We start from the raw sequence: 21,329 nt of genomic DNA, 5'->3' as shown, positions 1-21,329 counted from the left end.
TACTTGTTCCATTCTTGACTTTTTTTCTTCTTTTTCTGACACTACTAGAAGTGATATTCCATATATGCGGTAACACATTTCTACTTCTTATTTGAGATCAACTTGTATCACACTTACTAATACAACAGTATAGTTCATAACTACTTTTATTTTAAGAACTAAACTAAGAACTAAACTAAGAACTAAACTAAGAATTAAACTAATGATGGTGATGTTTCTGGTGGTTCCTGTGCCTTTCAGGAAGTGCCATGGTGTCTGCTGCTCTTCCTTCATAGGCTCTCCACACTTGGACTTCTCCTTTCCCTCTTTTCCTCAGGTTCTCCATCCCAGCTTACTGGGTAGTCTGCAAGGCTGCAAAGGTATTTGTAGTAATCACTGGATGTTGGTATATCGGTGCCGCATTTTTCCTCCGTGCTGGTGTTTTGCTTCTCCGTTTTTTCTACGTGCCGAGTTTTGCACTTTCTTTTTCCTCCAGGCTTTTCACGTCTTCTTCTTGCCTCTGCAGAGGGACTATTTGATCTGGAGCGTGACCGACTCCTTGATCTGCATCGTCTGTAATTGGAGTCATCTCCCTCATGTAGTCCCATCTGACCTTGCAGATCTGTCCCTTCTGTGAAGGCCTGGGACTTGAATTCTGGCTCAGTAGGCTTCTGTGAAGAGTGAGCTTCAGAATAAGTCCTCTTCCTGCAGGAGGGGCTGTCTCTGCCTGTCTTTGGACTGTCACGCTTGTATTTGCTGCAGTGGCTGTCTCCTCTGTTGTGATGATCATTGTCTTGGCTGCTTTGTCCACGGCCTTTGTGATATGGTCTGCTGGAATCTCTGGCTGCAGTGTTCTTATGGCTACCGGAGCCTCCATGGCTTTCTTGAAAGGGGCTCATTCCATGAGACCTTGACTTCTTTCTTTTTTCGTCCCGATGTTTGCTGCCATCTCTGCTTCTTGAGCGCTTCCTTTTAAGATTGTGTTCACTGTGACACTTCCGAGGCTGCAGCTTAATTCTCTTCCAAGTATAGTTCTTGGCAGTGCTCTCCTTCTGAGGAGCTGCGGTTGCGCCGTACTCTTTTAAAATAGAGGATGAAGGCCCTGGAGTTTCATCATCCCAGGGACTCTGACCAACAGCAGAAACAGGTGAGCTGGGCTTCGACCCAGGAATATCAGTAACTGCTGAGTTTGAGCCACTTCCTTCATCCCGTGGTGGTGCGAGATATTTGTAGTCCAGCAGACCATTCTTGTACTTGTTCAGAATGCTTTGGGTAAGAGCGCTGGTGCTGGGATAGGGGGAATCATAATCTTCTGGAGGCGGGACTTTGTATTCTTGAAAGTCATTGTCAGCACGGATTGAATGAAAGATGGAATTGAAGGGCATCGTGCAGACTGGGCAGTCCGCTGTGATTCTTGACCGATCCAGGATACAACGGAAGCAGAAACTGTGCCAGCAAGTATCTGGGCGGGCAACATTGTCCAGTTTGTTGGAGCAAATAGGACACTTGGAGTCAGGAGAAGTGTCTGTAGTCATGGTCTACAGCTTCTGGATGTTAACTTTGGGCTAAGAGCTGCTGTCCTCTACAAACAGGCTATGGAAGCTCTGTTCTACAAAAAAAGGAGACAAAAATATGTGCTCTTAATTCCCAAGAGAAATAAAGTACTAAACTCTAGGTGCAGAAACGTGCAACAGCCAACATTAATGCCAGCCTTAGTCCTGAGACACAACCAACCGAAGAAGCAGCGCAACGTAACAGCTTCATGTACAGTCTTTGCAGCAATGTTGGTCTTTTCAGTGCTGCAGGGTTGAATCATGCTGGCAGATGTCTCTCTAGCAGGCAAGAACTCTTGTCTTCCCTCCCCACTCCCAGGTGACCACTTTGGCATGATCAGGAACTTTAGGATTCACATAGAACCTTCCCAAACCCACTTCCGAAAGAGACCATCACTTACATGTGAAAAACAGGAGCAGCTTCCTCTGTCTTTTGAGAAATTAGGCTCGCCGACTGTCTCTGTGCGTCCAGCTGGGCTAACAGCACCGAGTGAAGCACACGCTGATGAAAGTCCGCTAGTAACTGGTCTTGCCTTTATGACGTCAGTAGCTACGTCATAGAACGTCAACCCCTGCAACCGCCCTATAACGAAATCTTAAAACTATGTTGAAATGACTGCTTTTTTACACCGAATTGGGTGTAATCAATCCTAAAAAAGGTTCTCTTTTACTTTTGGGATCTCTGTTGTGTGGGGATACAAGAAAAGCTGTTCAGAGCAGCAGCTGTGGAGCAAGATAAACAGCATGAGAACCAAGGACACCTCTGCAAGGAGAAGAAGAGTCTCACAGCTCTGATTGGATATGTGCCTGCATGGACAGTTGCAAAGTGTTTTGTAGAATGCTTTGTTGACATGTAAGGTGTTTGGGAAAGTTGTAAGGGCGGATGGGAAAGTTAGAAAATAACAACTTGTGAAGGTATATAAGGGATGTGAGAACTTGTAATAAACGATTTGGATGGTTCACATCTGAGTCCGTGCCTCAGACGCTGCACTGTTGTTTCTAAGTAAAGGTGTGAAATCACAGGAACTTGCAGGCGCTTCTGGAGATGATGTAGGAGAGCCTTCAAGAGAGATTTTGTTAGGGATGGGAAGGACATGACCAGTCAGGTCATGAGTATTTCCAGACGCTGAGAATCCATAGCCTTATGGAGAAGCCTGCCCAAGGATTGGAGCAGGGCGATCTCCTCCAACCTAACCCATTCATTTTGAGATGAAACAAGCTCCTGAAGTTACAGCGAAGCTGGCTTTGGAGCTTAGGAGCTCACAGTCACAAGCACCTGACTTTAAGCATGAGCCTTTCACCCAGCATACTTGTGTTCATGTTGCGAGCCTGTGTTGAAAAAATCCTCTCTTTCTTTCCTTGCAGGGTTGTAAAGTGGTGGGCTGTGCTGGCTCAGATAGCAAGGTTGCATATCTGAAAAAAATAGGCTTTGATGAAGCCTTCAATTACAAGACGGTTTCTTCCTTGGATGAAGCACTGCGTAAAGCCTCTCCTGATGGCTATGACTGCTTCTTTGACAACGCGAGTTCAGAAAGATCCCTGCCCTCAGCAGGCTGTTAATTTCTTTAGCCTATTGCAGGAACTCGATACTGAGTTCCACCTAACTGAGACATGGTTCCCGTAAGATCTTACAGCTTACTTGTTCCATTCTTGACTTTTTTTCTTCTTTTTCTGACACTACTAGAAGTGATATTCCATATATGCGGTAACACATTTCTACTTCTTATTTGAGATCAACTTGTATCACACTTACTAATACAACAGTATAGTTCATAACTACTTTTATTTTAAGAACTAAACTAAGAACTAAACTAAGAACTAAACTAAGAATTAAACTAATGATGGTGATGTTTCTGGTGGTTCCTGTGCCTTTCAGGAAGTGCCATGGTGTCTGCTGCTCTTCCTTCATAGGCTCTCCACACTTGGACTTCTCCTTTCCCTCTTTTCCTCAGGTTCTCCATCCCAGCTCACTGGGTAGTCTGCAAGGCTGCAAAGGTATTTGTAGTAATCACTGGATGTTGGTATATCGGTGCCGCATTTTTCCTCCGTGCTGGTGTTTTGCTTCTCCGTTTTTTCTACGTGCCGAGTTTTGCACTTTCTTTTTCCTCCAGGCTTTTCACGTCTTCTTCTTGCCTCTGCAGAGGGACTATTTGATCTGGAGCGTGACCGACTCCTTGATCTGCATCGTCTGTAATTGGAGTCATCTCCCTCATGTAGTCCCATCTGACCTTGCAGATCTGTCCCTTCTGTGAAGGCCTGGGACTTGAATTCTGGCTCAGTAGGCTTCTGTGAAGAGTGAGCTTCAGAATAAGTCCTCTTCCTGCAGGAGGGGCTGTCTCTGCCTGTCTTTGGACTGTCACGCTTGTATTTGCTGCAGTGGCTGTCTCCTCTGTTGTGATGATCATTGTCTTGGCTGCTTTGTCCACGGCCTTTGTGATATGGTCTGCTGGAATCTCTGGCTGCAGTGTTCTTATGGCTACCGGAGCCTCCATGGCTTTCTTGAAAGGGGCTCATTCCATGAGACCTTGACTTCTTTCTTTTTTCGTCCCGATGTTTGCTGCCATCTCTGCTTCTTGAGCGCTTCCTTTTAAGATTGTGTTCACTGTGACACTTCCGAGGCTGCAGCTTAATTCTCTTCCAAGTATAGTTCTTGGCAGTGCTCTCCTTCTGAGGAGCTGCGGTTGCGCCGTACTCTTTTAAAATAGAGGATGAAGGCCCTGGAGTTTCATCATCCCAGGGACTCTGACCAACAGCAGAAACAGGTGAGCTGGGCTTCGACCCAGGAATATCAGTAACTGCTGAGTTTGAGCCACTTCCTTCATCCCGTGGTGGTGCGAGATATTTGTAGTCCAGCAGACCATTCTTGTACTTGTTCAGAATGCTTTGGGTAAGAGCGCTGGTGCTGGGATAGGGGGAATCATAATCTTCTGGAGGCGGGACTTTGTATTCTTGAAAGTCATTGTCAGCACGGATTGAATGAAAGATGGAATTGAAGGGCATCGTGCAGACTGGGCAGTCCGCTGTGATTCTTGACCGATCCAGGATACAACGGAAGCAGAAACTGTGCCAGCAAGTATCTGGGCGGGCAACATTGTCCAGTTTGTTGGAGCAAATAGGACACTTGGAGTCAGGAGAAGTGTCTGTAGTCATGGTCTACAGCTTCTGGATGTTAACTTTGGGCTAAGAGCTGCTGTCCTCTACAAACAGGCTATGGAAGCTCTGTTCTACAAAAAAAGGAGACAAAAATATGTGCTCTTAATTCCCAAGAGAAATAAAGTATTAAACTCTAGGTGCAGAAACGTGCAACAGCCAACATTAATGCCAGCCTTAGTCCTGAGACACAACCAACCGAAGAAGCAGCGCAACGTAACAGCTTCATGTACAGTCTTTGCAGCAATGTTGGTCTTTTCAGTGCTGCAGGGTTGAATCATGCTGGCAGATGTCTCTCTAGCAGGCAAGAACTCTTGTCTTCCCTCCCCACTCCCAGGTGACCACTTTGGCATGATCAGGAACTTTAGGATTCACATAGAACCTTCCCAAACCCACTTCCGAAAGAGACCATCACTTACATGTGAAAAACAGGAGCAGCTTCCTCTGTCTTTTGAGAAATTAGGCTCGCCGACTGTCTCTGTGCGTCCAGCTGGGCTAACAGCACCGAGTGAAGCACACGCTGATGAAAGTCCGCTAGTAACTGGTCTTGCCTTTATGACGTCAGTAGCTACGTCATAGAACGTCAACCCCTGCGACCGCCCTATAACGAAATCTTAAAACTATGTTGAAATGACTGCTTTTTTACACCGAATTGGGTGTAATCAATCCTAAAAAAGGTTCTCTTTTACTTTTGGGATCTCTGTTGTGTGGGGATACAAGAAAAGCTGTTCAGAGCAGCAGCTGTGGAGCAAGATAAACAGCATGAGAACCAAGGACACCTCTGCAAGGAGAAGAAGAGTCTCACAGCTCTGATTGGATATGTGCCTGCATGGACAGTTGCAAAGTGTTTTGTAGAATGCTTTGTTGACATGTAAGGTGTTTGGGAAAGTTGTAAGGGCGGATGGGAAAGTTAGAAAATAACAACTTGTGAAGGTATATAAGGGATGTGAGAACTTGTAATAAACGATTTGGATGGTTCACATCTGAGTCCGTGCCTCAGACGCTGCACTGTTGTTTCTAAGTAAAGGTGTGAAATCACAGGAACTTGCAGGCGCTTCTGGAGATGATGTAGGAGAGCCTTCAAGAGAGATTTTGTTAGGGATGGGAAGGACATGACCAGTCAGGTCATGAGTATTTCCAGACGCTGAGAATCCATAGCCTTATGGAGAAGCCTGCCCAAGGATTGGAGCAGGGCGATCTCCTCCAACCTAACCCATTCATTTTGAGATGAAACAAGCTCCTGAAGTTACAGCGAAGCTGGCTTTGGAGCTTAGGAGCTCACAGTCACAAGCACCTGACTTTAAGCATGAGCCTTTCACCCAGCATACTTGTGTTCATGTTGCGAGCCTGTGTTGAAAAAATCCTCTCTTTCTTTCCTTGCAGGGTTGTAAAGTGGTGGGCTGTGCTGGCTCAGATAGCAAGGTTGCATATCTGAAAAAAATAGGCTTTGATGAAGCCTTCAATTACAAGACGGTTTCTTCCTTGGATGAAGCACTGCGTAAAGCCTCTCCTGATGGCTATGACTGCTTCTTTGACAACGCGAGTTCAGAAAGATCCCTGCCCTCAGCAGGCTGTTAATTTCTTTAGCCTATTGCAGGAACTCGATACTGAGTTCCACCTAACTGAGACATGGTTCCCGTAAGATCTTACAGCTTACTTGTTCCATTCTTGACTTTTTTTCTTCTTTTTCTGACACTACTAGAAGTGATATTCCATATATGCGGTAACACATTTCTACTTCTTATTTGAGATCAACTTGTATCACACTTACTAATACAACAGTATAGTTCATAACTACTTTTATTTTAAGAACTAAACTAAGAACTAAACTAAGAACTAAACTAAGAATTAAACTAATGATGGTGATGTTTCTGGTGGTTCCTGTGCCTTTCAGGAAGTGCCATGGTGTCTGCTGCTCTTCCTTCATAGGCTCTCCACACTTGGACTTCTCCTTTCCCTCTTTTCCTCAGGTTCTCCATCCCAGCTCACTGGGTAGTCTGCAAGGCTGCAAAGGTATTTGTAGTAATCACTGGATGTTGGTATATCGGTGCCGCATTTTTCCTCCGTGCTGGTGTTTTGCTTCTCCGTTTTTTCTACGTGCCGAGTTTTGCACTTTCTTTTTCCTCCAGGCTTTTCACGTCTTCTTCTTGCCTCTGCAGAGGGACTATTTGATCTGGAGCGTGACCGACTCCTTGATCTGCATCGTCTGTAATTGGAGTCATCTCCCTCATGTAGTCCCATCTGACCTTGCAGATCTGTCCCTTCTGTGAAGGCCTGGGACTTGAATTCTGGCTCAGTAGGCTTCTGTGAAGAGTGAGCTTCAGAATAAGTCCTCTTCCTGCAGGAGGGGCTGTCTCTGCCTGTCTTTGGACTGTCACGCTTGTATTTGCTGCAGTGGCTGTCTCCTCTGTTGTGATGATCATTGTCTTGGCTGCTTTGTCCACGGCCTTTGTGATATGGTCTGCTGGAATCTCTGGCTGCAGTGTTCTTATGGCTACCGGAGCCTCCATGGCTTTCTTGAAAGGGGCTCATTCCATGAGACCTTGACTTCTTTCTTTTTTCGTCCCGATGTTTGCTGCCATCTCTGCTTCTTGAGCGCTTCCTTTTAAGATTGTGTTCACTGTGACACTTCCGAGGCTGCAGCTTAATTCTCTTCCAAGTATAGTTCTTGGCAGTGCTCTCCTTCTGAGGAGCTGCGGTTGCGCCGTACTCTTTTAAAATAGAGGATGAAGGCCCTGGAGTTTCATCATCCCAGGGACTCTGACCAACAGCAGAAACAGGTGAGCTGGGCTTCGACCCAGGAATATCAGTAACTGCTGAGTTTGAGCCACTTCCTTCATCCCGTGGTGGTGCGAGATATTTGTAGTCCAGCAGACCATTCTTGTACTTGTTCAGAATGCTTTGGGTAAGAGCGCTGGTGCTGGGATAGGGGGAATCATAATCTTCTGGAGGCGGGACTTTGTATTCTTGAAAGTCATTGTCAGCACGGATTGAATGAAAGATGGAATTGAAGGGCATCGTGCAGACTGGGCAGTCCGCTGTGATTCTTGACCGATCCAGGATACAACGGAAGCAGAAACTGTGCCAGCAAGTATCTGGGCGGGCAACATTGTCCAGTTTGTTGGAGCAAATAGGACACTTGGAGTCAGGAGAAGTGTCTGTAGTCATGGTCTACAGCTTCTGGATGTTAACTTTGGGCTAAGAGCTGCTGTCCTCTACAAACAGGCTATGGAAGCTCTGTTCTACAAAAAAAGGAGACAAAAATATGTGCTCTTAATTCCCAAGAGAAATAAAGTATTAAACTCTAGGTGCAGAAACGTGCAACAGCCAACATTAATGCCAGCCTTAGTCCTGAGACACAACCAACCGAAGAAGCAGCGCAACGTAACAGCTTCATGTACAGTCTTTGCAGCAATGTTGGTCTTTTCAGTGCTGCAGGGTTGAATCATGCTGGCAGATGTCTCTCTAGCAGGCAAGAACTCTTGTCTTCCCTCCCCACTCCCAGGTGACCACTTTGGCATGATCAGGAACTTTAGGATTCACATAGAACCTTCCCAAACCCACTTCCGAAAGAGACCATCACTTACATGTGAAAAACAGGAGCAGCTTCCTCTGTCTTTTGAGAAATTAGGCTCGCCGACTGTCTCTGTGCGTCCAGCTGGGCTAACAGCACCGAGTGAAGCACACGCTGATGAAAGTCCGCTAGTAACTGGTCTTGCCTTTATGACGTCAGTAGCTACGTCATAGAACGTCAACCCCTGCAACCGCCCTATAACGAAATCTTAAAACTATGTTGAAATGACTGCTTTTTTACACCGAATTGGGTGTAATCAATCCTAAAAAAGGTTCTCTTTTACTTTTGGGATCTCTGTTGTGTGGGGATACAAGAAAAGCTGTTCAGAGCAGCAGCTGTGGAGCAAGATAAACAGCATGAGAACCAAGGACACCTCTGCAAGGAGAAGAAGAGTCTCACAGCTCTGATTGGATATGTGCCTGCATGGACAGTTGCAAAGTGTTTTGTAGAATGCTTTGTTGACATGTAAGGTGTTTGGGAAAGTTGTAAGGGCGGATGGGAAAGTTAGAAAATAACAACTTGTGAAGGTATATAAGGGATGTGAGAACTTGTAATAAACGATTTGGATGGTTCACATCTGAGTCCGTGCCTCAGACGCTGCACTGTTGTTTCTAAGTAAAGGTGTGAAATCACAGGAACTTGCAGGCGCTTCTGGAGATGATGTAGGAGAGCCTTCAAGAGAGATTTTGTTAGGGATGGGAAGGACATGACCAGTCAGGTCATGAGTATTTCCAGACGCTGAGAATCCATAGCCTTATGGAGAAGCCTGCCCAAGGATTGGAGCAGGGCGATCTCCTCCAACCTAACCCATTCATTTTGAGATGAAACAAGCTCCTGAAGTTACAGCGAAGCTGGCTTTGGAGCTTAGGAGCTCACAGTCACAAGCACCTGACTTTAAGCATGAGCCTTTCACCCAGCATACTTGTGTTCATGTTGCGAGCCTGTGTTGAAAAAATCCTCTCTTTCTTTCCTTGCAGGGTTGTAAAGTGGTGGGCTGTGCTGGCTCAGATAGCAAGGTTGCATATCTGAAAAAAATAGGCTTTGATGAAGCCTTCAATTACAAGACGGTTTCTTCCTTGGATGAAGCACTGCGTAAAGCCTCTCCTGATGGCTATGACTGCTTCTTTGACAACGCGAGTTCAGAAAGATCCCTGCCCTCAGCAGGCTGTTAATTTCTTTAGCCTATTGCAGGAACTCGATACTGAGTTCCACCTAACTGAGACATGGTTCCCGTAAGATCTTACAGCTTACTTGTTCCATTCTTGACTTTTTTTCTTCTTTTTCTGACACTACTAGAAGTGATATTCCATATATGCGGTAACACATTTCTACTTCTTATTTGAGATCAACTTGTATCACACTTACTAATACAACAGTATAGTTCATAACTACTTTTATTTTAAGAACTAAACTAAGAACTAAACTAAGAACTAAACTAAGAATTAAACTAATGATGGTGATGTTTCTGGTGGTTCCTGTGCCTTTCAGGAAGTGCCATGGTGTCTGCTGCTCTTCCTTCATAGGCTCTCCACACTTGGACTTCTCCTTTCCCTCTTTTCCTCAGGTTCTCCATCCCAGCTCACTGGGTAGTCTGCAAGGCTGCAAAGGTATTTGTAGTAATCACTGGATGTTGGTATATCGGTGCCGCATTTTTCCTCCGTGCTGGTGTTTTGCTTCTCCGTTTTTTCTACGTGCCGAGTTTTGCACTTTCTTTTTCCTCCAGGCTTTTCACGTCTTCTTCTTGCCTCTGCAGAGGGACTATTTGATCTGGAGCGTGACCGACTCCTTGATCTGCATCGTCTGTAATTGGAGTCATCTCCCTCATGTAGTCCCATCTGACCTTGCAGATCTGTCCCTTCTGTGAAGGCCTGGGACTTGAATTCTGGCTCAGTAGGCTTCTGTGAAGAGTGAGCTTCAGAATAAGTCCTCTTCCTGCAGGAGGGGCTGTCTCTGCCTGTCTTTGGACTGTCACGCTTGTATTTGCTGCAGTGGCTGTCTCCTCTGTTGTGATGATCATTGTCTTGGCTGCTTTGTCCACGGCCTTTGTGATATGGTCTGCTGGAATCTCTGGCTGCAGTGTTCTTATGGCTACCGGAGCCTCCATGGCTTTCTTGAAAGGGGCTCATTCCATGAGACCTTGACTTCTTTCTTTTTTCGTCCCGATGTTTGCTGCCATCTCTGCTTCTTGAGCGCTTCCTTTTAAGATTGTGTTCACTGTGACACTTCCGAGGCTGCAGCTTAATTCTCTTCCAAGTATAGTTCTTGGCAGTGCTCTCCTTCTGAGGAGCTGCGGTTGCGCCGTACTCTTTTAAAATAGAGGATGAAGGCCCTGGAGTTTCATCATCCCAGGGACTCTGACCAACAGCAGAAACAGGTGAGCTGGGCTTCGACCCAGGAATATCAGTAACTGCTGAGTTTGAGCCACTTCCTTCATCCCGTGGTGGTGCGAGATATTTGTAGTCCAGCAGACCATTCTTGTACTTGTTCAGAATGCTTTGGGTAAGAGCGCTGGTGCTGGGATAGGGGGAATCATAATCTTCTGGAGGCGGGACTTTGTATTCTTGAAAGTCATTGTCAGCACGGATTGAATGAAAGATGGAATTGAAGGGCATCGTGCAGACTGGGCAGTCCGCTGTGATTCTTGACCGATCCAGGATACAACGGAAGCAGAAACTGTGCCAGCAAGTATCTGGGCGGGCAACATTGTCCAGTTTGTTGGAGCAAATAGGACACTTGGAGTCAGGAGAAGTGTCTGTAGTCATGGTCTACAGCTTCTGGATGTTAACTTTGGGCTAAGAGCTGCTGTCCTCTACAAACAGGCTATGGAAGCTCTGTTCTACAAAAAAAGGAGACAAAAATATGTGCTCTTAATTCCCAAGAGAAATAAAGTACTAAACTCTAGGTGCAGAAACGTGCAACAGCCAACATTAATGCCAGCCTTAGTCCTGAGACACAACCAACCGAAGAAGCAGCGCAACGTAACAGCTTCATGTACAGTCTTTGCAGCAATGTTGGTCTTTTCAGTGCTGCAGGGTTGAATCATGCTGGCAGATGTCTCTCTAGCAGGCAAGAACTCTTGTCTTCCCTCCCCACTCCCAGGTGACCACTTTGGCATGATCAGGAACTTTAGGATTCACATAGAACCTTCCCAAACCCACTTCCGAAAGAGACCATCACTTACATGTGAAAAACAGGAGCAGCTTCCTCTGTCTTTTGAGAAATTAGGCTCGCCGACTGTCTCTGTGCGTCCAGCTGGGCTAACAGCACCGAGTGAAGCACACGCTGATGAAAGTCCGCTAGTAACTGGTCTTGCCTTTATGACGTCAGTAGCTACGTCATAGAACGTCAACCCCTGCGACCGCCCTATAACGAAATCTTAAAACTATGTTGAAATGACTGCTTTTTTACACCGAATTGGGTGTAATCAATCCTAAAAAAGGTTCTCTTTTACTTTTGGGATCTCTGTTGTGTGGGGATACAAGAAAAGCTGTTCAGAGCAGCAGCTGTGGAGCAAGATAAACAGCATGAGAACCAAGGACACCTCTGCAAGGAGAAGAAGAGTCTCACAGCTCTGATTGGATATGTGCCTGCATGGACAGTTGCAAAGTGTTTTGTAGAATGCTTTGTTGACATGTAAGGTGTTTGGGAAAGTTGTAAGGGCGGATGGGAAAGTTAGAAAATAACAACTTGTGAAGGTATATAAGGGATGTGAGAACTTGTAATAAACGATTTGGATGGTTCACATCTGAGTCCGTGCCTCAGACGCTGCACTGTTGTTTCTAAGTAAAGGTGTGAAATCACAGGAACTTGCAGGCGCTTCTGGAGATGATGTAGGAGAGCCTTCAAGAGAGATTTTGTTAGGGATGGGAAGGACATGACCAGTCAGGTCATGAGTATTTCCAGACGCTGAGAATCCATAGCCTTATGGAGAAGCCTGCCCAAGGATTGGAGCAGGGCGATCTCCTCCAACCTAACCCATTCTATCGCATGATAATTCTTACATCTGCAGCTGATCATCAAGTTGTCACTGAGAATCATGAACAAGAAAACTCTCTAAACCAAATGGTAGTTTAGAAAGCTGGTTTTGGTTTATTGCAGCCACAGGTGTGTGGGGATCTCTCCACAAATGACGCACAGAGTTAAATCACAATGTACATTTAACACCAGAATGTTTATACAACATCCCAAAATTTCTGCCTATTTCTAGGACTGTCAGACATGATAAATCTATGATTCTACCTGAACTGAACAGTTATGGGGATCTGGCAAATAATCATTTTTGGTCTCAGTTTGCCCATGTATGGTGCTGATGTTGAAGGACACAGGTTGCTCTTTGGCTCCTCCCCATAATGTTTACAAAAAGGGGCCCATTTTTATCTGTCTGAAATCCCAAGAGATCTGTTCTGTGAACGCTAAGTTGTTTAAAGCTTTGGTATGTAAGAAAATTTATCACAGGGGATATGGTGGCCTTCTGAGGCTATATCAGTTCTGTTTGAATTCATGTAATTTATGGATGCTGTAAATGGCTGAGAGACATCCCATCAACCACAGCCAGGTTAAAGATTATTAGAATAACTAACTGACCCAGACATCAGTTTAAAACAGAACAGCTTGGGATGGAAGGGACCTTATATATAGGGGATGTGTTTCGCAGGCAGTAGATAAGCTTGGTTTACCTACCACAGACTCCTTAATTTATTTATTTTTATATAAAATCAGTACAATGTCAGAGCTGTCCTCTGTTTCCATAGTACAGAGCTTTGTATACACTTTTTTCTCTAGTTTCTACTACAGCCTGTGACTGGATGTTTGTATCTTCCATCTTTCCACCATGCCTTCATTGCAACCATGCCAGAGAGGAAGGATTTCTTTTCTGTGCTCCTCATGTATTTGTTGCATAGCTGTGACAAGAGAAAAGAAAGCAGCATCCTTAAGATCCATGTTGTCTTTTTTAAATGTCCTCGGGACTTTTAGACTTCCATGACAGGTAAAACTTTGCTTCATGCCTGGCTTCCCCACCCACCTAGAGACTGCTCACATCTCTGTCACACCATCCCACCTCACCCCAGCTCCCGGGGAGAGGGAAATAACATAAGCAAGGATTTCTAGACTGCCCTGTGTCCTCCTGCATCCCATCACCTGGAGGTACTGCTGTCCTGTCACACTGCTGTACAAGAGAAAAGCATAAGGTGTTCCTAGAGCCTGTCTGTATATCAACATTCATACAGTAGAAAGGGTCTCTGCTGCCTCATGGAGGTGGGCATGTCTCTGAGCTGGTTTCTCAGCCAGCAGCAAAGGGAGCACATCTTCACACAATGGTGAGCACTGAGCACAGCATGCACAGGGCTGGTAGCCAGCCAACAGCCCGCCAGCAGCTGTGAGGTTGAAATGCAAGTCTAACATCATTCAGATCTGGGAAGGAATGAGAAGTGGAGAGTCAATCAGAGCTGAAATGAAGCTGTGTATTGCAGGAAAAGAAGTAACACGCTGGTTACTAAGATAATACTTGCCCAAGCACACCGTGGCAGTCTGACACCTGTGGCTGTGGTTACAGAGTTTGGCTGCTTCCCTCCAACATAACCCTGCACTGCTCCCTTGCTCACTTGACTGCAGCCCTCGTGGCTTGTCCTTCCCTTTCACAATGGGAAGTACTCTCTCATTAAACCCACTTACTCATCCACACACTCCAGTTTCTCTGCTGGAGGGGCACTTCTCTTCCTGCTGACCTGTCCCTCCACTGATGGGAAAGCTACGCAAACAAGCTGGCAGAGAGCTTCTTGCTCTACTGGTTTGACAGCAAGGCAGACATCTCAGCCATTTTATAGCCAGATGACTGATGGCAGCCATCACCTGAGGGAAGGGTAACTTCGTAACTCCTAGAAGGGAACCCTTAAACGTTGTTTCAGTGTGCACCAAATTCCTTCCACAACTGATGGAAATGAGGTCAGTTGGCCAGCTCTTGTTGCCCCCTTAGAGGCATCTTCTTACATCACACGCTGAAAGCAGCTGTGTTCTTGCAGACAGCAGATCGCATCCTGCTTCCCACAGAAGTGACTTAGATGTATCCAATGAAAGACCAACTCTGCAGCACTATGTTCCAGCATATGGAAATGCTGCTGTCTCACTCTTTCAAGTGAAAAACAGCTCAGCCATTTAGCAAGCAAATCACAGCTATTGGGCTCTGCGGAGTATTACTTAATAACTCCATGTCAGGGCCCATGCCCCAAGATTTAGCAAGGTTACTTGTAGCCACTTCATTCAGGTGGCCTTGTTGGACCTGGCAGGCAGCTCAGCATCACGCAGCTCTGTGCTCGCTCCTCTGTCAACAGCAGGAACAGGAAGAAAGTTAAAACTTGCAGGTTGAGATAAACACAAATTGATAGGACAGAACAGGAAGGGAAAATAATAGACAAACAAAATATATAGAACAAGTGACGCACAATGCAATTGCTTCACCACCGCCAACACAATGCCCAGCCAGATGTGAAATAGCCACCCCCTGTGTTAATGGTGTGGTGACCTGCTTTAGGACATCCCTTTGTCCAGTCCAGGTCAGCGGTGCTGGTTGTTCACTCCTGGCTCTTCAGTGGTAGGGAGATGCCATACAGAACTGGGGTATTCTCTCCCATAGGATCACTGCTGCCATAGGGGCTGAGACTGCTTACCCATCAGCAAAGCATTGCCATTAGGCTCTGCCAGTATCTGTAATGAGAAGAACCAACTTGGATGGGTCCAAGTTGAAGGAGGGAAGATTTAGGTTGGATGTTAGAGGGAAGTTCTTCACTAGGAGAGTGGTTAGGCCCTGGAACAGGCTGCCCAGGGAGGTTGTGGATGCCCCGTCCTTGGAGGTGTTCAAGACCAGGTTGGACGGGTCCCTGGGCAACCTGATCTAGTAAATGTGTATGTTTGGTGGCCCTGCCAGGCAGGGGGTTGGAACTACATGATCCTTGAGGTCCCTTCCAACCCGGGTCATTCTGTGATTCTGTGAACTTCTGTTCAGGAATTTTTAAGATGCCCATCTCTTCTCTCTTGCTTCCAGCTACTGCCTAAAGGAAATAAACAGGCTGCCCAAGAACTGCTCTTAAAAGCAACGCTTGTTAGCAGACACTGTGATCCAAATGGCATGTTGGTTCTCCATATTATTTCCTCCCCACAAGTTTATCTATGGAACCACTCTGTGTAGTGGATTCCCACTTACCTGAGTCACCTTTGTAACCCATGGCAGCACTGCTGTTAAGAGTACAGAAAACATATTGCGTGCCCTCACTGCATAAGCAGAGCTTACATCCAGAATTCCCAATGGCTTCTCCTCAGCTACCAGGAAAGAAGTCTGGCACCTTGCTACAGCAATTATCACTGCTGTCTTTTCCAACACTTAATTTTCCATTCTCAGTGATACCCTGTTATTAGATTCTTGCATTTGACAAGAGTCTTTGCATCCAGACAGCATTCCTTTAACACAGCAAAACGCAGCATTGCAGAGACATTAACAACTTGCGCATGTTTTTATTCAAACACGAGACAGTAACCAAAGGTGAAGAATTTACATTTTATTGTACTCATTTACATTGATCAGAGGATAGTTTCCATCAAGATAGATAGGTTAAATGGTTGGATATTTTTTTTTTTTTTTTGAAGTAGAAAAGTTATGGGCTATAAGTTAGCCGATCCCACCATACTCCAATGTCTCCATGGCTGGAGATTAGACTAGACTTTTAATGGTCTCTTCCAGCTTCTCTTTATTGGCCCCAGAGAATTCCTGCACCTGCAAAAAGAACAATTTTCAGAAGGGCTGCACTCAATGCCACGTAACATCTGGTTGCATAACACACAGAAATATGGGTTTATTTAACTCTGTAACCTCTAAGATTTCTTCAGGCCCAAAATGACACACACAAAAAAAGAGAAAAATCAATTAATCCTGTATCAGTGGTGTGTAAAAGTCATAATTGCAGCTCAGAAGGATTTTGGAGGCCACCTCCTGGCAGTAGCAGCTGAAAGCCACTTTGTGTTGCTGTGCACCTTGTCCTATCAAGCTCTGATAGAACTGCTTGGAGCAGCCTGTCCCTGCACCTGCTCTGTATCCCATCTATCCAGCTCACAGCATATAATGCAAAGGGGCTCTGTTCAGTCCTGCAACCTACATGGGGTCCCTCCACAGGTTTCACAGTCTGTGTGAAAACACTCAAGTAGTGGTTTCAGATGGGAGTATATTCAGATTATTAACTGATGTCAGGAGGGATTCTACACATATAGACACGTCCCTGCTTGAATGTGAACTGTGTACAGAGAATGAATGCTAACAGATCAGCAAAAGCAGAGCATTAGGGCAGTCTTGCACATTTAGCCTCACTAATTCATCATGAAGATCTGCCCATAAGACTGACCTGCAAGACTTAGTTCACTAGGTCTAATTAATAGAGTTTGCTTCATCAGTTGCATCTGGTCTATGCTGTATTTGCTGTAGCACTAAGATTAATTTAATTGCTCTTAGAAGTGTCCCAGTGCCAGTTGTGACCCAGATACATTATTAAGAGAAAGCAGACTATGTGGCCTAGCCTGCCTCTTCCAGGAAAATAAGTTCCATAAAAAAAGAAGCCTACCTTCTTTCCGTTCTTGTAGAACTGGAATGTTGGCATGCACTTCACGTCACAGTGTGTAGCAACATCCTGGAAGAGAAAGAAAACAGTCTTCAGCTGTGCATGTCTGAAGGACACCAGAATTTAGAACCCACTGGTTTCCTTTTGATAAGGAAGTTGGACAAAGTCATCACTGTTCAAAAAGAAGAAAAACATCTTTTCTAGTCCAGCACTGCAAAGGCAGTGCAATATTAGCATCTTTCTGAAACAAACCTAAAAGATCCTCCCTTCAGAATCTAATTCATACAATAAGAGCACGTGTTTACTGCATCCACACTGTGTTTGGAGAGTACTCAAGAACACTACAGCAATGTTGCTGTTTCAGCCTGAAATTGTTTAAGTACTCATTCTACACTACTGAAACTGCCATAGAGCAGACATCTTATTACACATGGTTCAACACATGAAAGAGGAAACAGTGCCAAGGGCAGTGGTGAGACCAGACAGTCTTGTACTTGTGTAAGCTATTAGTTTTAGGGGAGATTGCATCAAAACAGATTAAGGCTTTGGGAGGAAGTCTCAAGGGCAGAACACCAGTGTTCCCAAGTTATCTCATGTGTGCCATAGGGGTTAAGACAGTGCAGATAACTAAAGCAGTTCATTCTTCTCATGTACTCTAAACATTCATTCTTTTCTGCCTAGTTGGTGGTGCCCATCTCATTTTGTTTCAATAAATCCAAGGACACTCATTGCCACTTCTGTGGTTCTCCAAACCTACTATCCCTTTGGACCTTACCTGGGCATCATCCACATCGATTTCAATGAACACCACATCACCAAACTTGTCAGACAGACTCTAGAATGAAAAATGAAATTATGTAGTTACAGGTCCAGGAAAGCCAGTTCTCAAAAAGATGCATTCATAGAAACTGGTGCTGTCAGACTTAACATGTTACCTTACAGCAGCTGCTTTACTGACCAGAAATTAATTTCCAGCTCCATCCCCTGGAAGAGTCTGCTGAAGCACCTAAGCATAAGGGAAAGGCCTTTCCTTCCCTTATGGCTTCCCCCTCAACACATAAAGATGCTACAGCTTAACTGAACGCAGTTTAAATAATCAGAGCCAGCATATATACATTATTTCAACTCCACTGTTGCCAGTTCTTGTGGAAATGCACCAGCTAGGTCCCTACAGACTGATGCATCAGCACACCAGGACAGACAAAACGCTACAGTGTGTTAGTTCCCCGCTGTGTATCCAAGTGCTTTATTCAATAGTTACCTATCATATCCTTCTAAGATTCCTCCTTCAGGAAAACACACCATAGACAAAGAAGGTTTCCACCATATTAGAAGTTGCACAGAAGTATTTCTATATACTTAAAGTTACTGTGAAAGACAAAAGCTACTTACATGGAAAAATGGCTTGATCATTTTGCATGGTCCACACCATGTGGCAGAGAAATCAACTACTATAAGCTTCTCACCAGCAGCTTTCAGTTCTGCCTCAAATTCGGACTGTAAAGAAAAAAGAAATCAAAACATTAAGGATTTCCCCCCTCATTTGCAAAAGGTTCAAGACTAACCCCCAAGTCAGCTTTCCCTTAGCTCCATCAGCACTGCATCCCCCACTGTCTTCTGATGAATTATGAGTATCAATTATGAAACATCACAATGCTCAGTCACTGAACTGTGGAAGTTTATGTAGAACTCAGCATGAACTGAGACCGTAAGCTAAACTGAGTAATGTTACACTTCTAACGTGATCCTGACGGTCCTTAGCATTCAGTTCTAATCTCCAATTTAATAGGATGTCGTCCATTTTCTTCTAGGATTCCTCAGAATCTGAGGACAAACTTCCACAGTTTCATGGTCTGATACCTTTCCCAAGCAATGGTTAGAATCAAGATGTTGCGTGGTTTACCCTACAGCATGTTTCCTAGAGCAACAGCTTCATCATATAAATATTTTATTATGCCAAGTAAATTGGGGTGTAACTCCAGTACTCAATGCAAAGCTACACAGTCTATGCCAGTAACAACTAACATTTAAGGTTAACAGAGATATCTCTGTTGCACTTTGTTACAAGAGACATTTCTGGACATCACGCTTTGCATTTCAGAGCTCCTTATGTGCCGCTGTTTTCAAAGAGCAAATGTTTCAACAGAAGTGTAAGGCACTGAAGGAAAGAAATATTTGCATGCTAAAAAACAAACAAGTATCTCAGGCAGAGCAAGCAGAGGATGCTGATCCAACACACAGGCAAGGGTGGCAGCAAGAAGTTCTTCCTCTCTCTCTTCTTCTCCACCACTGTGCTAATGTGGGGTGTATTCCTGCATCCCAGTCTCTAAAGCACAACACTGCCTCCAGCAAAGTTCAGCGTTCACATACACAGTAGTCCATGCTATCTGCTCCCAGTGGTTACTTAAAACCATAAGGCTGTTAAATAGAGCCTCACTCACTCCCACCTCCAAATCCCTGATTTCTGGCATATATTCTCACAACTTAGTGCTGTAACAGCCTTATTAATATTAATTCTACCTCCTGCACCCACCAATTGGACTATTTTCCTCAGTCCAAATGACTGATTGCTGTACCCTGCATGAGGAAGGCCATCCCTGGGACGCGCTGATCATATGACCACACATCTCAGGGCAATATTGCACAGAACAAGGGCAAAGTGGGAGGACATGGCACTTCCTGCAGATCACAACCCATACACCACTGGAGATCTGAGCACTGCTCTCCAGCTGCAGCCAGGCGTTACCCTGTGAGTCATCCCTAGAATTAGCTAAAATTGCTACAGGCAGCCTGAGAAGAGACACGAGGTCCAACGGTGTTACCCCTGAGATACCCAGCAAGGGGTAAGTGTTGGTATTTTTTCCTCAGAAAACATTAATATCCCTGAAGTAAGGAATACAGCAGGAAAACTGGCTGACCTTTCTGACTTCTAGTCTTTCTGCAGTAAGTATGGATTAATAAGATTCATACAGAAATATCTCCATTATCAGAATGGACACCTCCCCCTGTTAGTCCACGTGGCTACAGCTGTTAGAGGATCTCACAGCTTTTTCAGCAATATTTTCCTTAGTCCTCTGGAGGGGAAAAGCCCATAAACACTTTTCAAATACCCATCTGGTGCCTCCCTGAGGCCTCGGCCTCACTTTGCTGGGCGCAGCAGGCAGCATTATGTTAGCAGATTTCAGTTTCCAAGGGCCGGCTGCGAGAAAACAGGTGGCAAGGAGAGGTTCAATGCAGCAGGGATTCCCAGCAACCCAAAATGGAGGCCACCAACCAACGCCGTAAGAAATCCACCGCCCTCAGCATAGCTGGGACAGCCTTAATACAAGACCCCAGCTATAAGCACGATGTCTGACACCCACCGAGCCGCCCTTGGGCCGTGCTGATCCGGCAACCTGATCTAGTAAAGGCGTATGTTTGGTGGCCCTGCCAGGCAGGGGGGTTGGAACTACATGATCCTTGAGGTCCCTCCCAACCCGGGTCATTCTGTGATCGCGGCCATCAGCTGACAGCCAAGGGTCAGGGCGACGTGTTGCAGTTTAACCCGCTCCCGCAGTGCCCCCTGCGGCCGGAGCGCAGCCGCCATTGGGGAGCGGCCTCAGGCTCAGCGCACACAAAGGAGCGCGGCCCAAGGCCCGGCGCCGACACCAAGCCCCCCTCACCCACACCCCACCGTGCCGCCCCATGCACTCACCAGGCTGCCCACGCTCTTCACCATGGCGGCTCTCACTGTGCTGTACGGTCACAAGGCGGACAACGGGCTCGTCCCCGCGCACGCGCGTCCCGCACGCCGCTGCGCTCTCGGCTGTGTCTATACCGGTCCTCACTCCGCAACGCCAAACCAACGCTCTGCCGCCGCCGCCCCGGGCCTGCCCTTATATAGCCACCGCTGCATCGCGCATGCGCACTGAGCGCTCAGCCCATCGCCGGGCCACGCCCCTTCCCGCCCATGGCGCGGGTGACGTCACGAGGCGGGAAGGGGAGCGGCCGTTATAGTTCTTTCACAGGGCGGGGGTTGGGGGGAGCAGCGAGAGGGGGGAGAGGAGGGAAAATAGGGGGAAAAAAAGAAATAAAAAAAAAAAAAAAAAAAAGAAAGAAAGAAAAAAAAAACCAACCGTGTGACTGTAAGAAAAAGTGCTGCGTAACGCCGAGCAGGAAGTGGCGGGCAGGATCCTGCCCTGGAGGAGGGGAGGGGGTGGGAACCCGTATGGGGGGACTCCTCCTGTTTTATTTCTCGATTCTGTTTTAAAATCGTTTTAAAACTGGGTTTTTTTTCTGCCTCCAGCACCCATGTGCTGCGACACGGGCTGTGTGCTGGCCGTGCCACGTGTCTGCCTGTCCCCATGTCCGTGTGTCTGTCCCCTGTCTGCCCATGCTCCATATCTTCCTTTTCCTTTTATTCCCAGCCCCCTTGGCTTGTAAGAGACCCCAAAGATCATCCAGTTCCTGCATGGGAACCAACGGCTTCCCCTA

The 21,329-nt window shown here is 46.0% G+C and overlaps 5 protein-coding genes across 5 annotated transcripts; all 5 read right to left on the bottom strand.

The window, feature by feature from the left end:
- Window positions 1-130: 130 nt before the first annotated feature.
- LOC146753736 (uncharacterized) lies at window positions 131-3,299 on the bottom strand. The gene has a single exon (XM_085530222.1). It carries the CDS (start codon window positions 1,512-1,514, stop codon window positions 270-272), a length of 1,245 nt encoding a protein of 414 aa, XP_085386348.1. The 5' UTR covers window positions 1,515-3,299; the 3' UTR covers window positions 131-269.
- On the bottom strand, window positions 3,299-5,267 carry LOC146753735 (uncharacterized). Its single transcript, XM_085530231.1, has one exon. The coding sequence runs from the start codon at window positions 4,680-4,682 to the stop codon at window positions 3,438-3,440; it is 1,245 nt and encodes a 414-aa protein (XP_085386357.1). The 5' UTR covers window positions 4,683-5,267; the 3' UTR covers window positions 3,299-3,437.
- An 88-nt stretch (window positions 5,268-5,355) lies between these two features.
- On the bottom strand, window positions 5,356-11,991 carry LOC146753733 (uncharacterized). Its single transcript, XM_085530221.1, has one exon. It carries the CDS (start codon window positions 11,016-11,018, stop codon window positions 9,774-9,776), a length of 1,245 nt encoding a protein of 414 aa, XP_085386347.1. The 5' UTR covers window positions 11,019-11,991; the 3' UTR covers window positions 5,356-9,773.
- On the bottom strand, window positions 6,606-8,066 carry LOC146753734 (uncharacterized). The gene has a single exon (XM_085530018.1). It carries the CDS (start codon window positions 7,848-7,850, stop codon window positions 6,606-6,608), a length of 1,245 nt encoding a protein of 414 aa, XP_085386144.1. The 5' UTR covers window positions 7,851-8,066.
- Window positions 11,992-15,791: 3,800 nt separating the features above from the next.
- Window positions 15,792-20,707, bottom strand: TXN (thioredoxin). The gene is made up of 5 exons (XM_015849881.3): window positions 20,551-20,707; window positions 18,249-18,353; window positions 17,632-17,691; window positions 16,860-16,925; window positions 15,792-16,021 (listed from the first exon to the last, which is right to left on the bottom strand). Exons 1-5 carry the CDS (start codon window positions 20,572-20,574, stop codon window positions 15,959-15,961), a joined length of 318 nt encoding a protein of 105 aa, XP_015705367.1. The 5' UTR covers window positions 20,575-20,707; the 3' UTR covers window positions 15,792-15,958.
- Between the last annotated feature and the right edge of the window lie 622 nt (window positions 20,708-21,329).

Source organism: Coturnix japonica, chromosome Z, assembly GCF_054131305.1.
Source record: "Coturnix japonica strain WE chromosome Z, WE-NBRP24, whole genome shotgun sequence".
Lineage (NCBI taxonomy): Eukaryota > Metazoa > Chordata > Aves > Galliformes > Phasianidae > Coturnix > Coturnix japonica.
The sequence above is the reverse complement of the archived record's forward strand: the minus strand, read 5'-3'. Positions and strand labels throughout refer to the sequence as shown.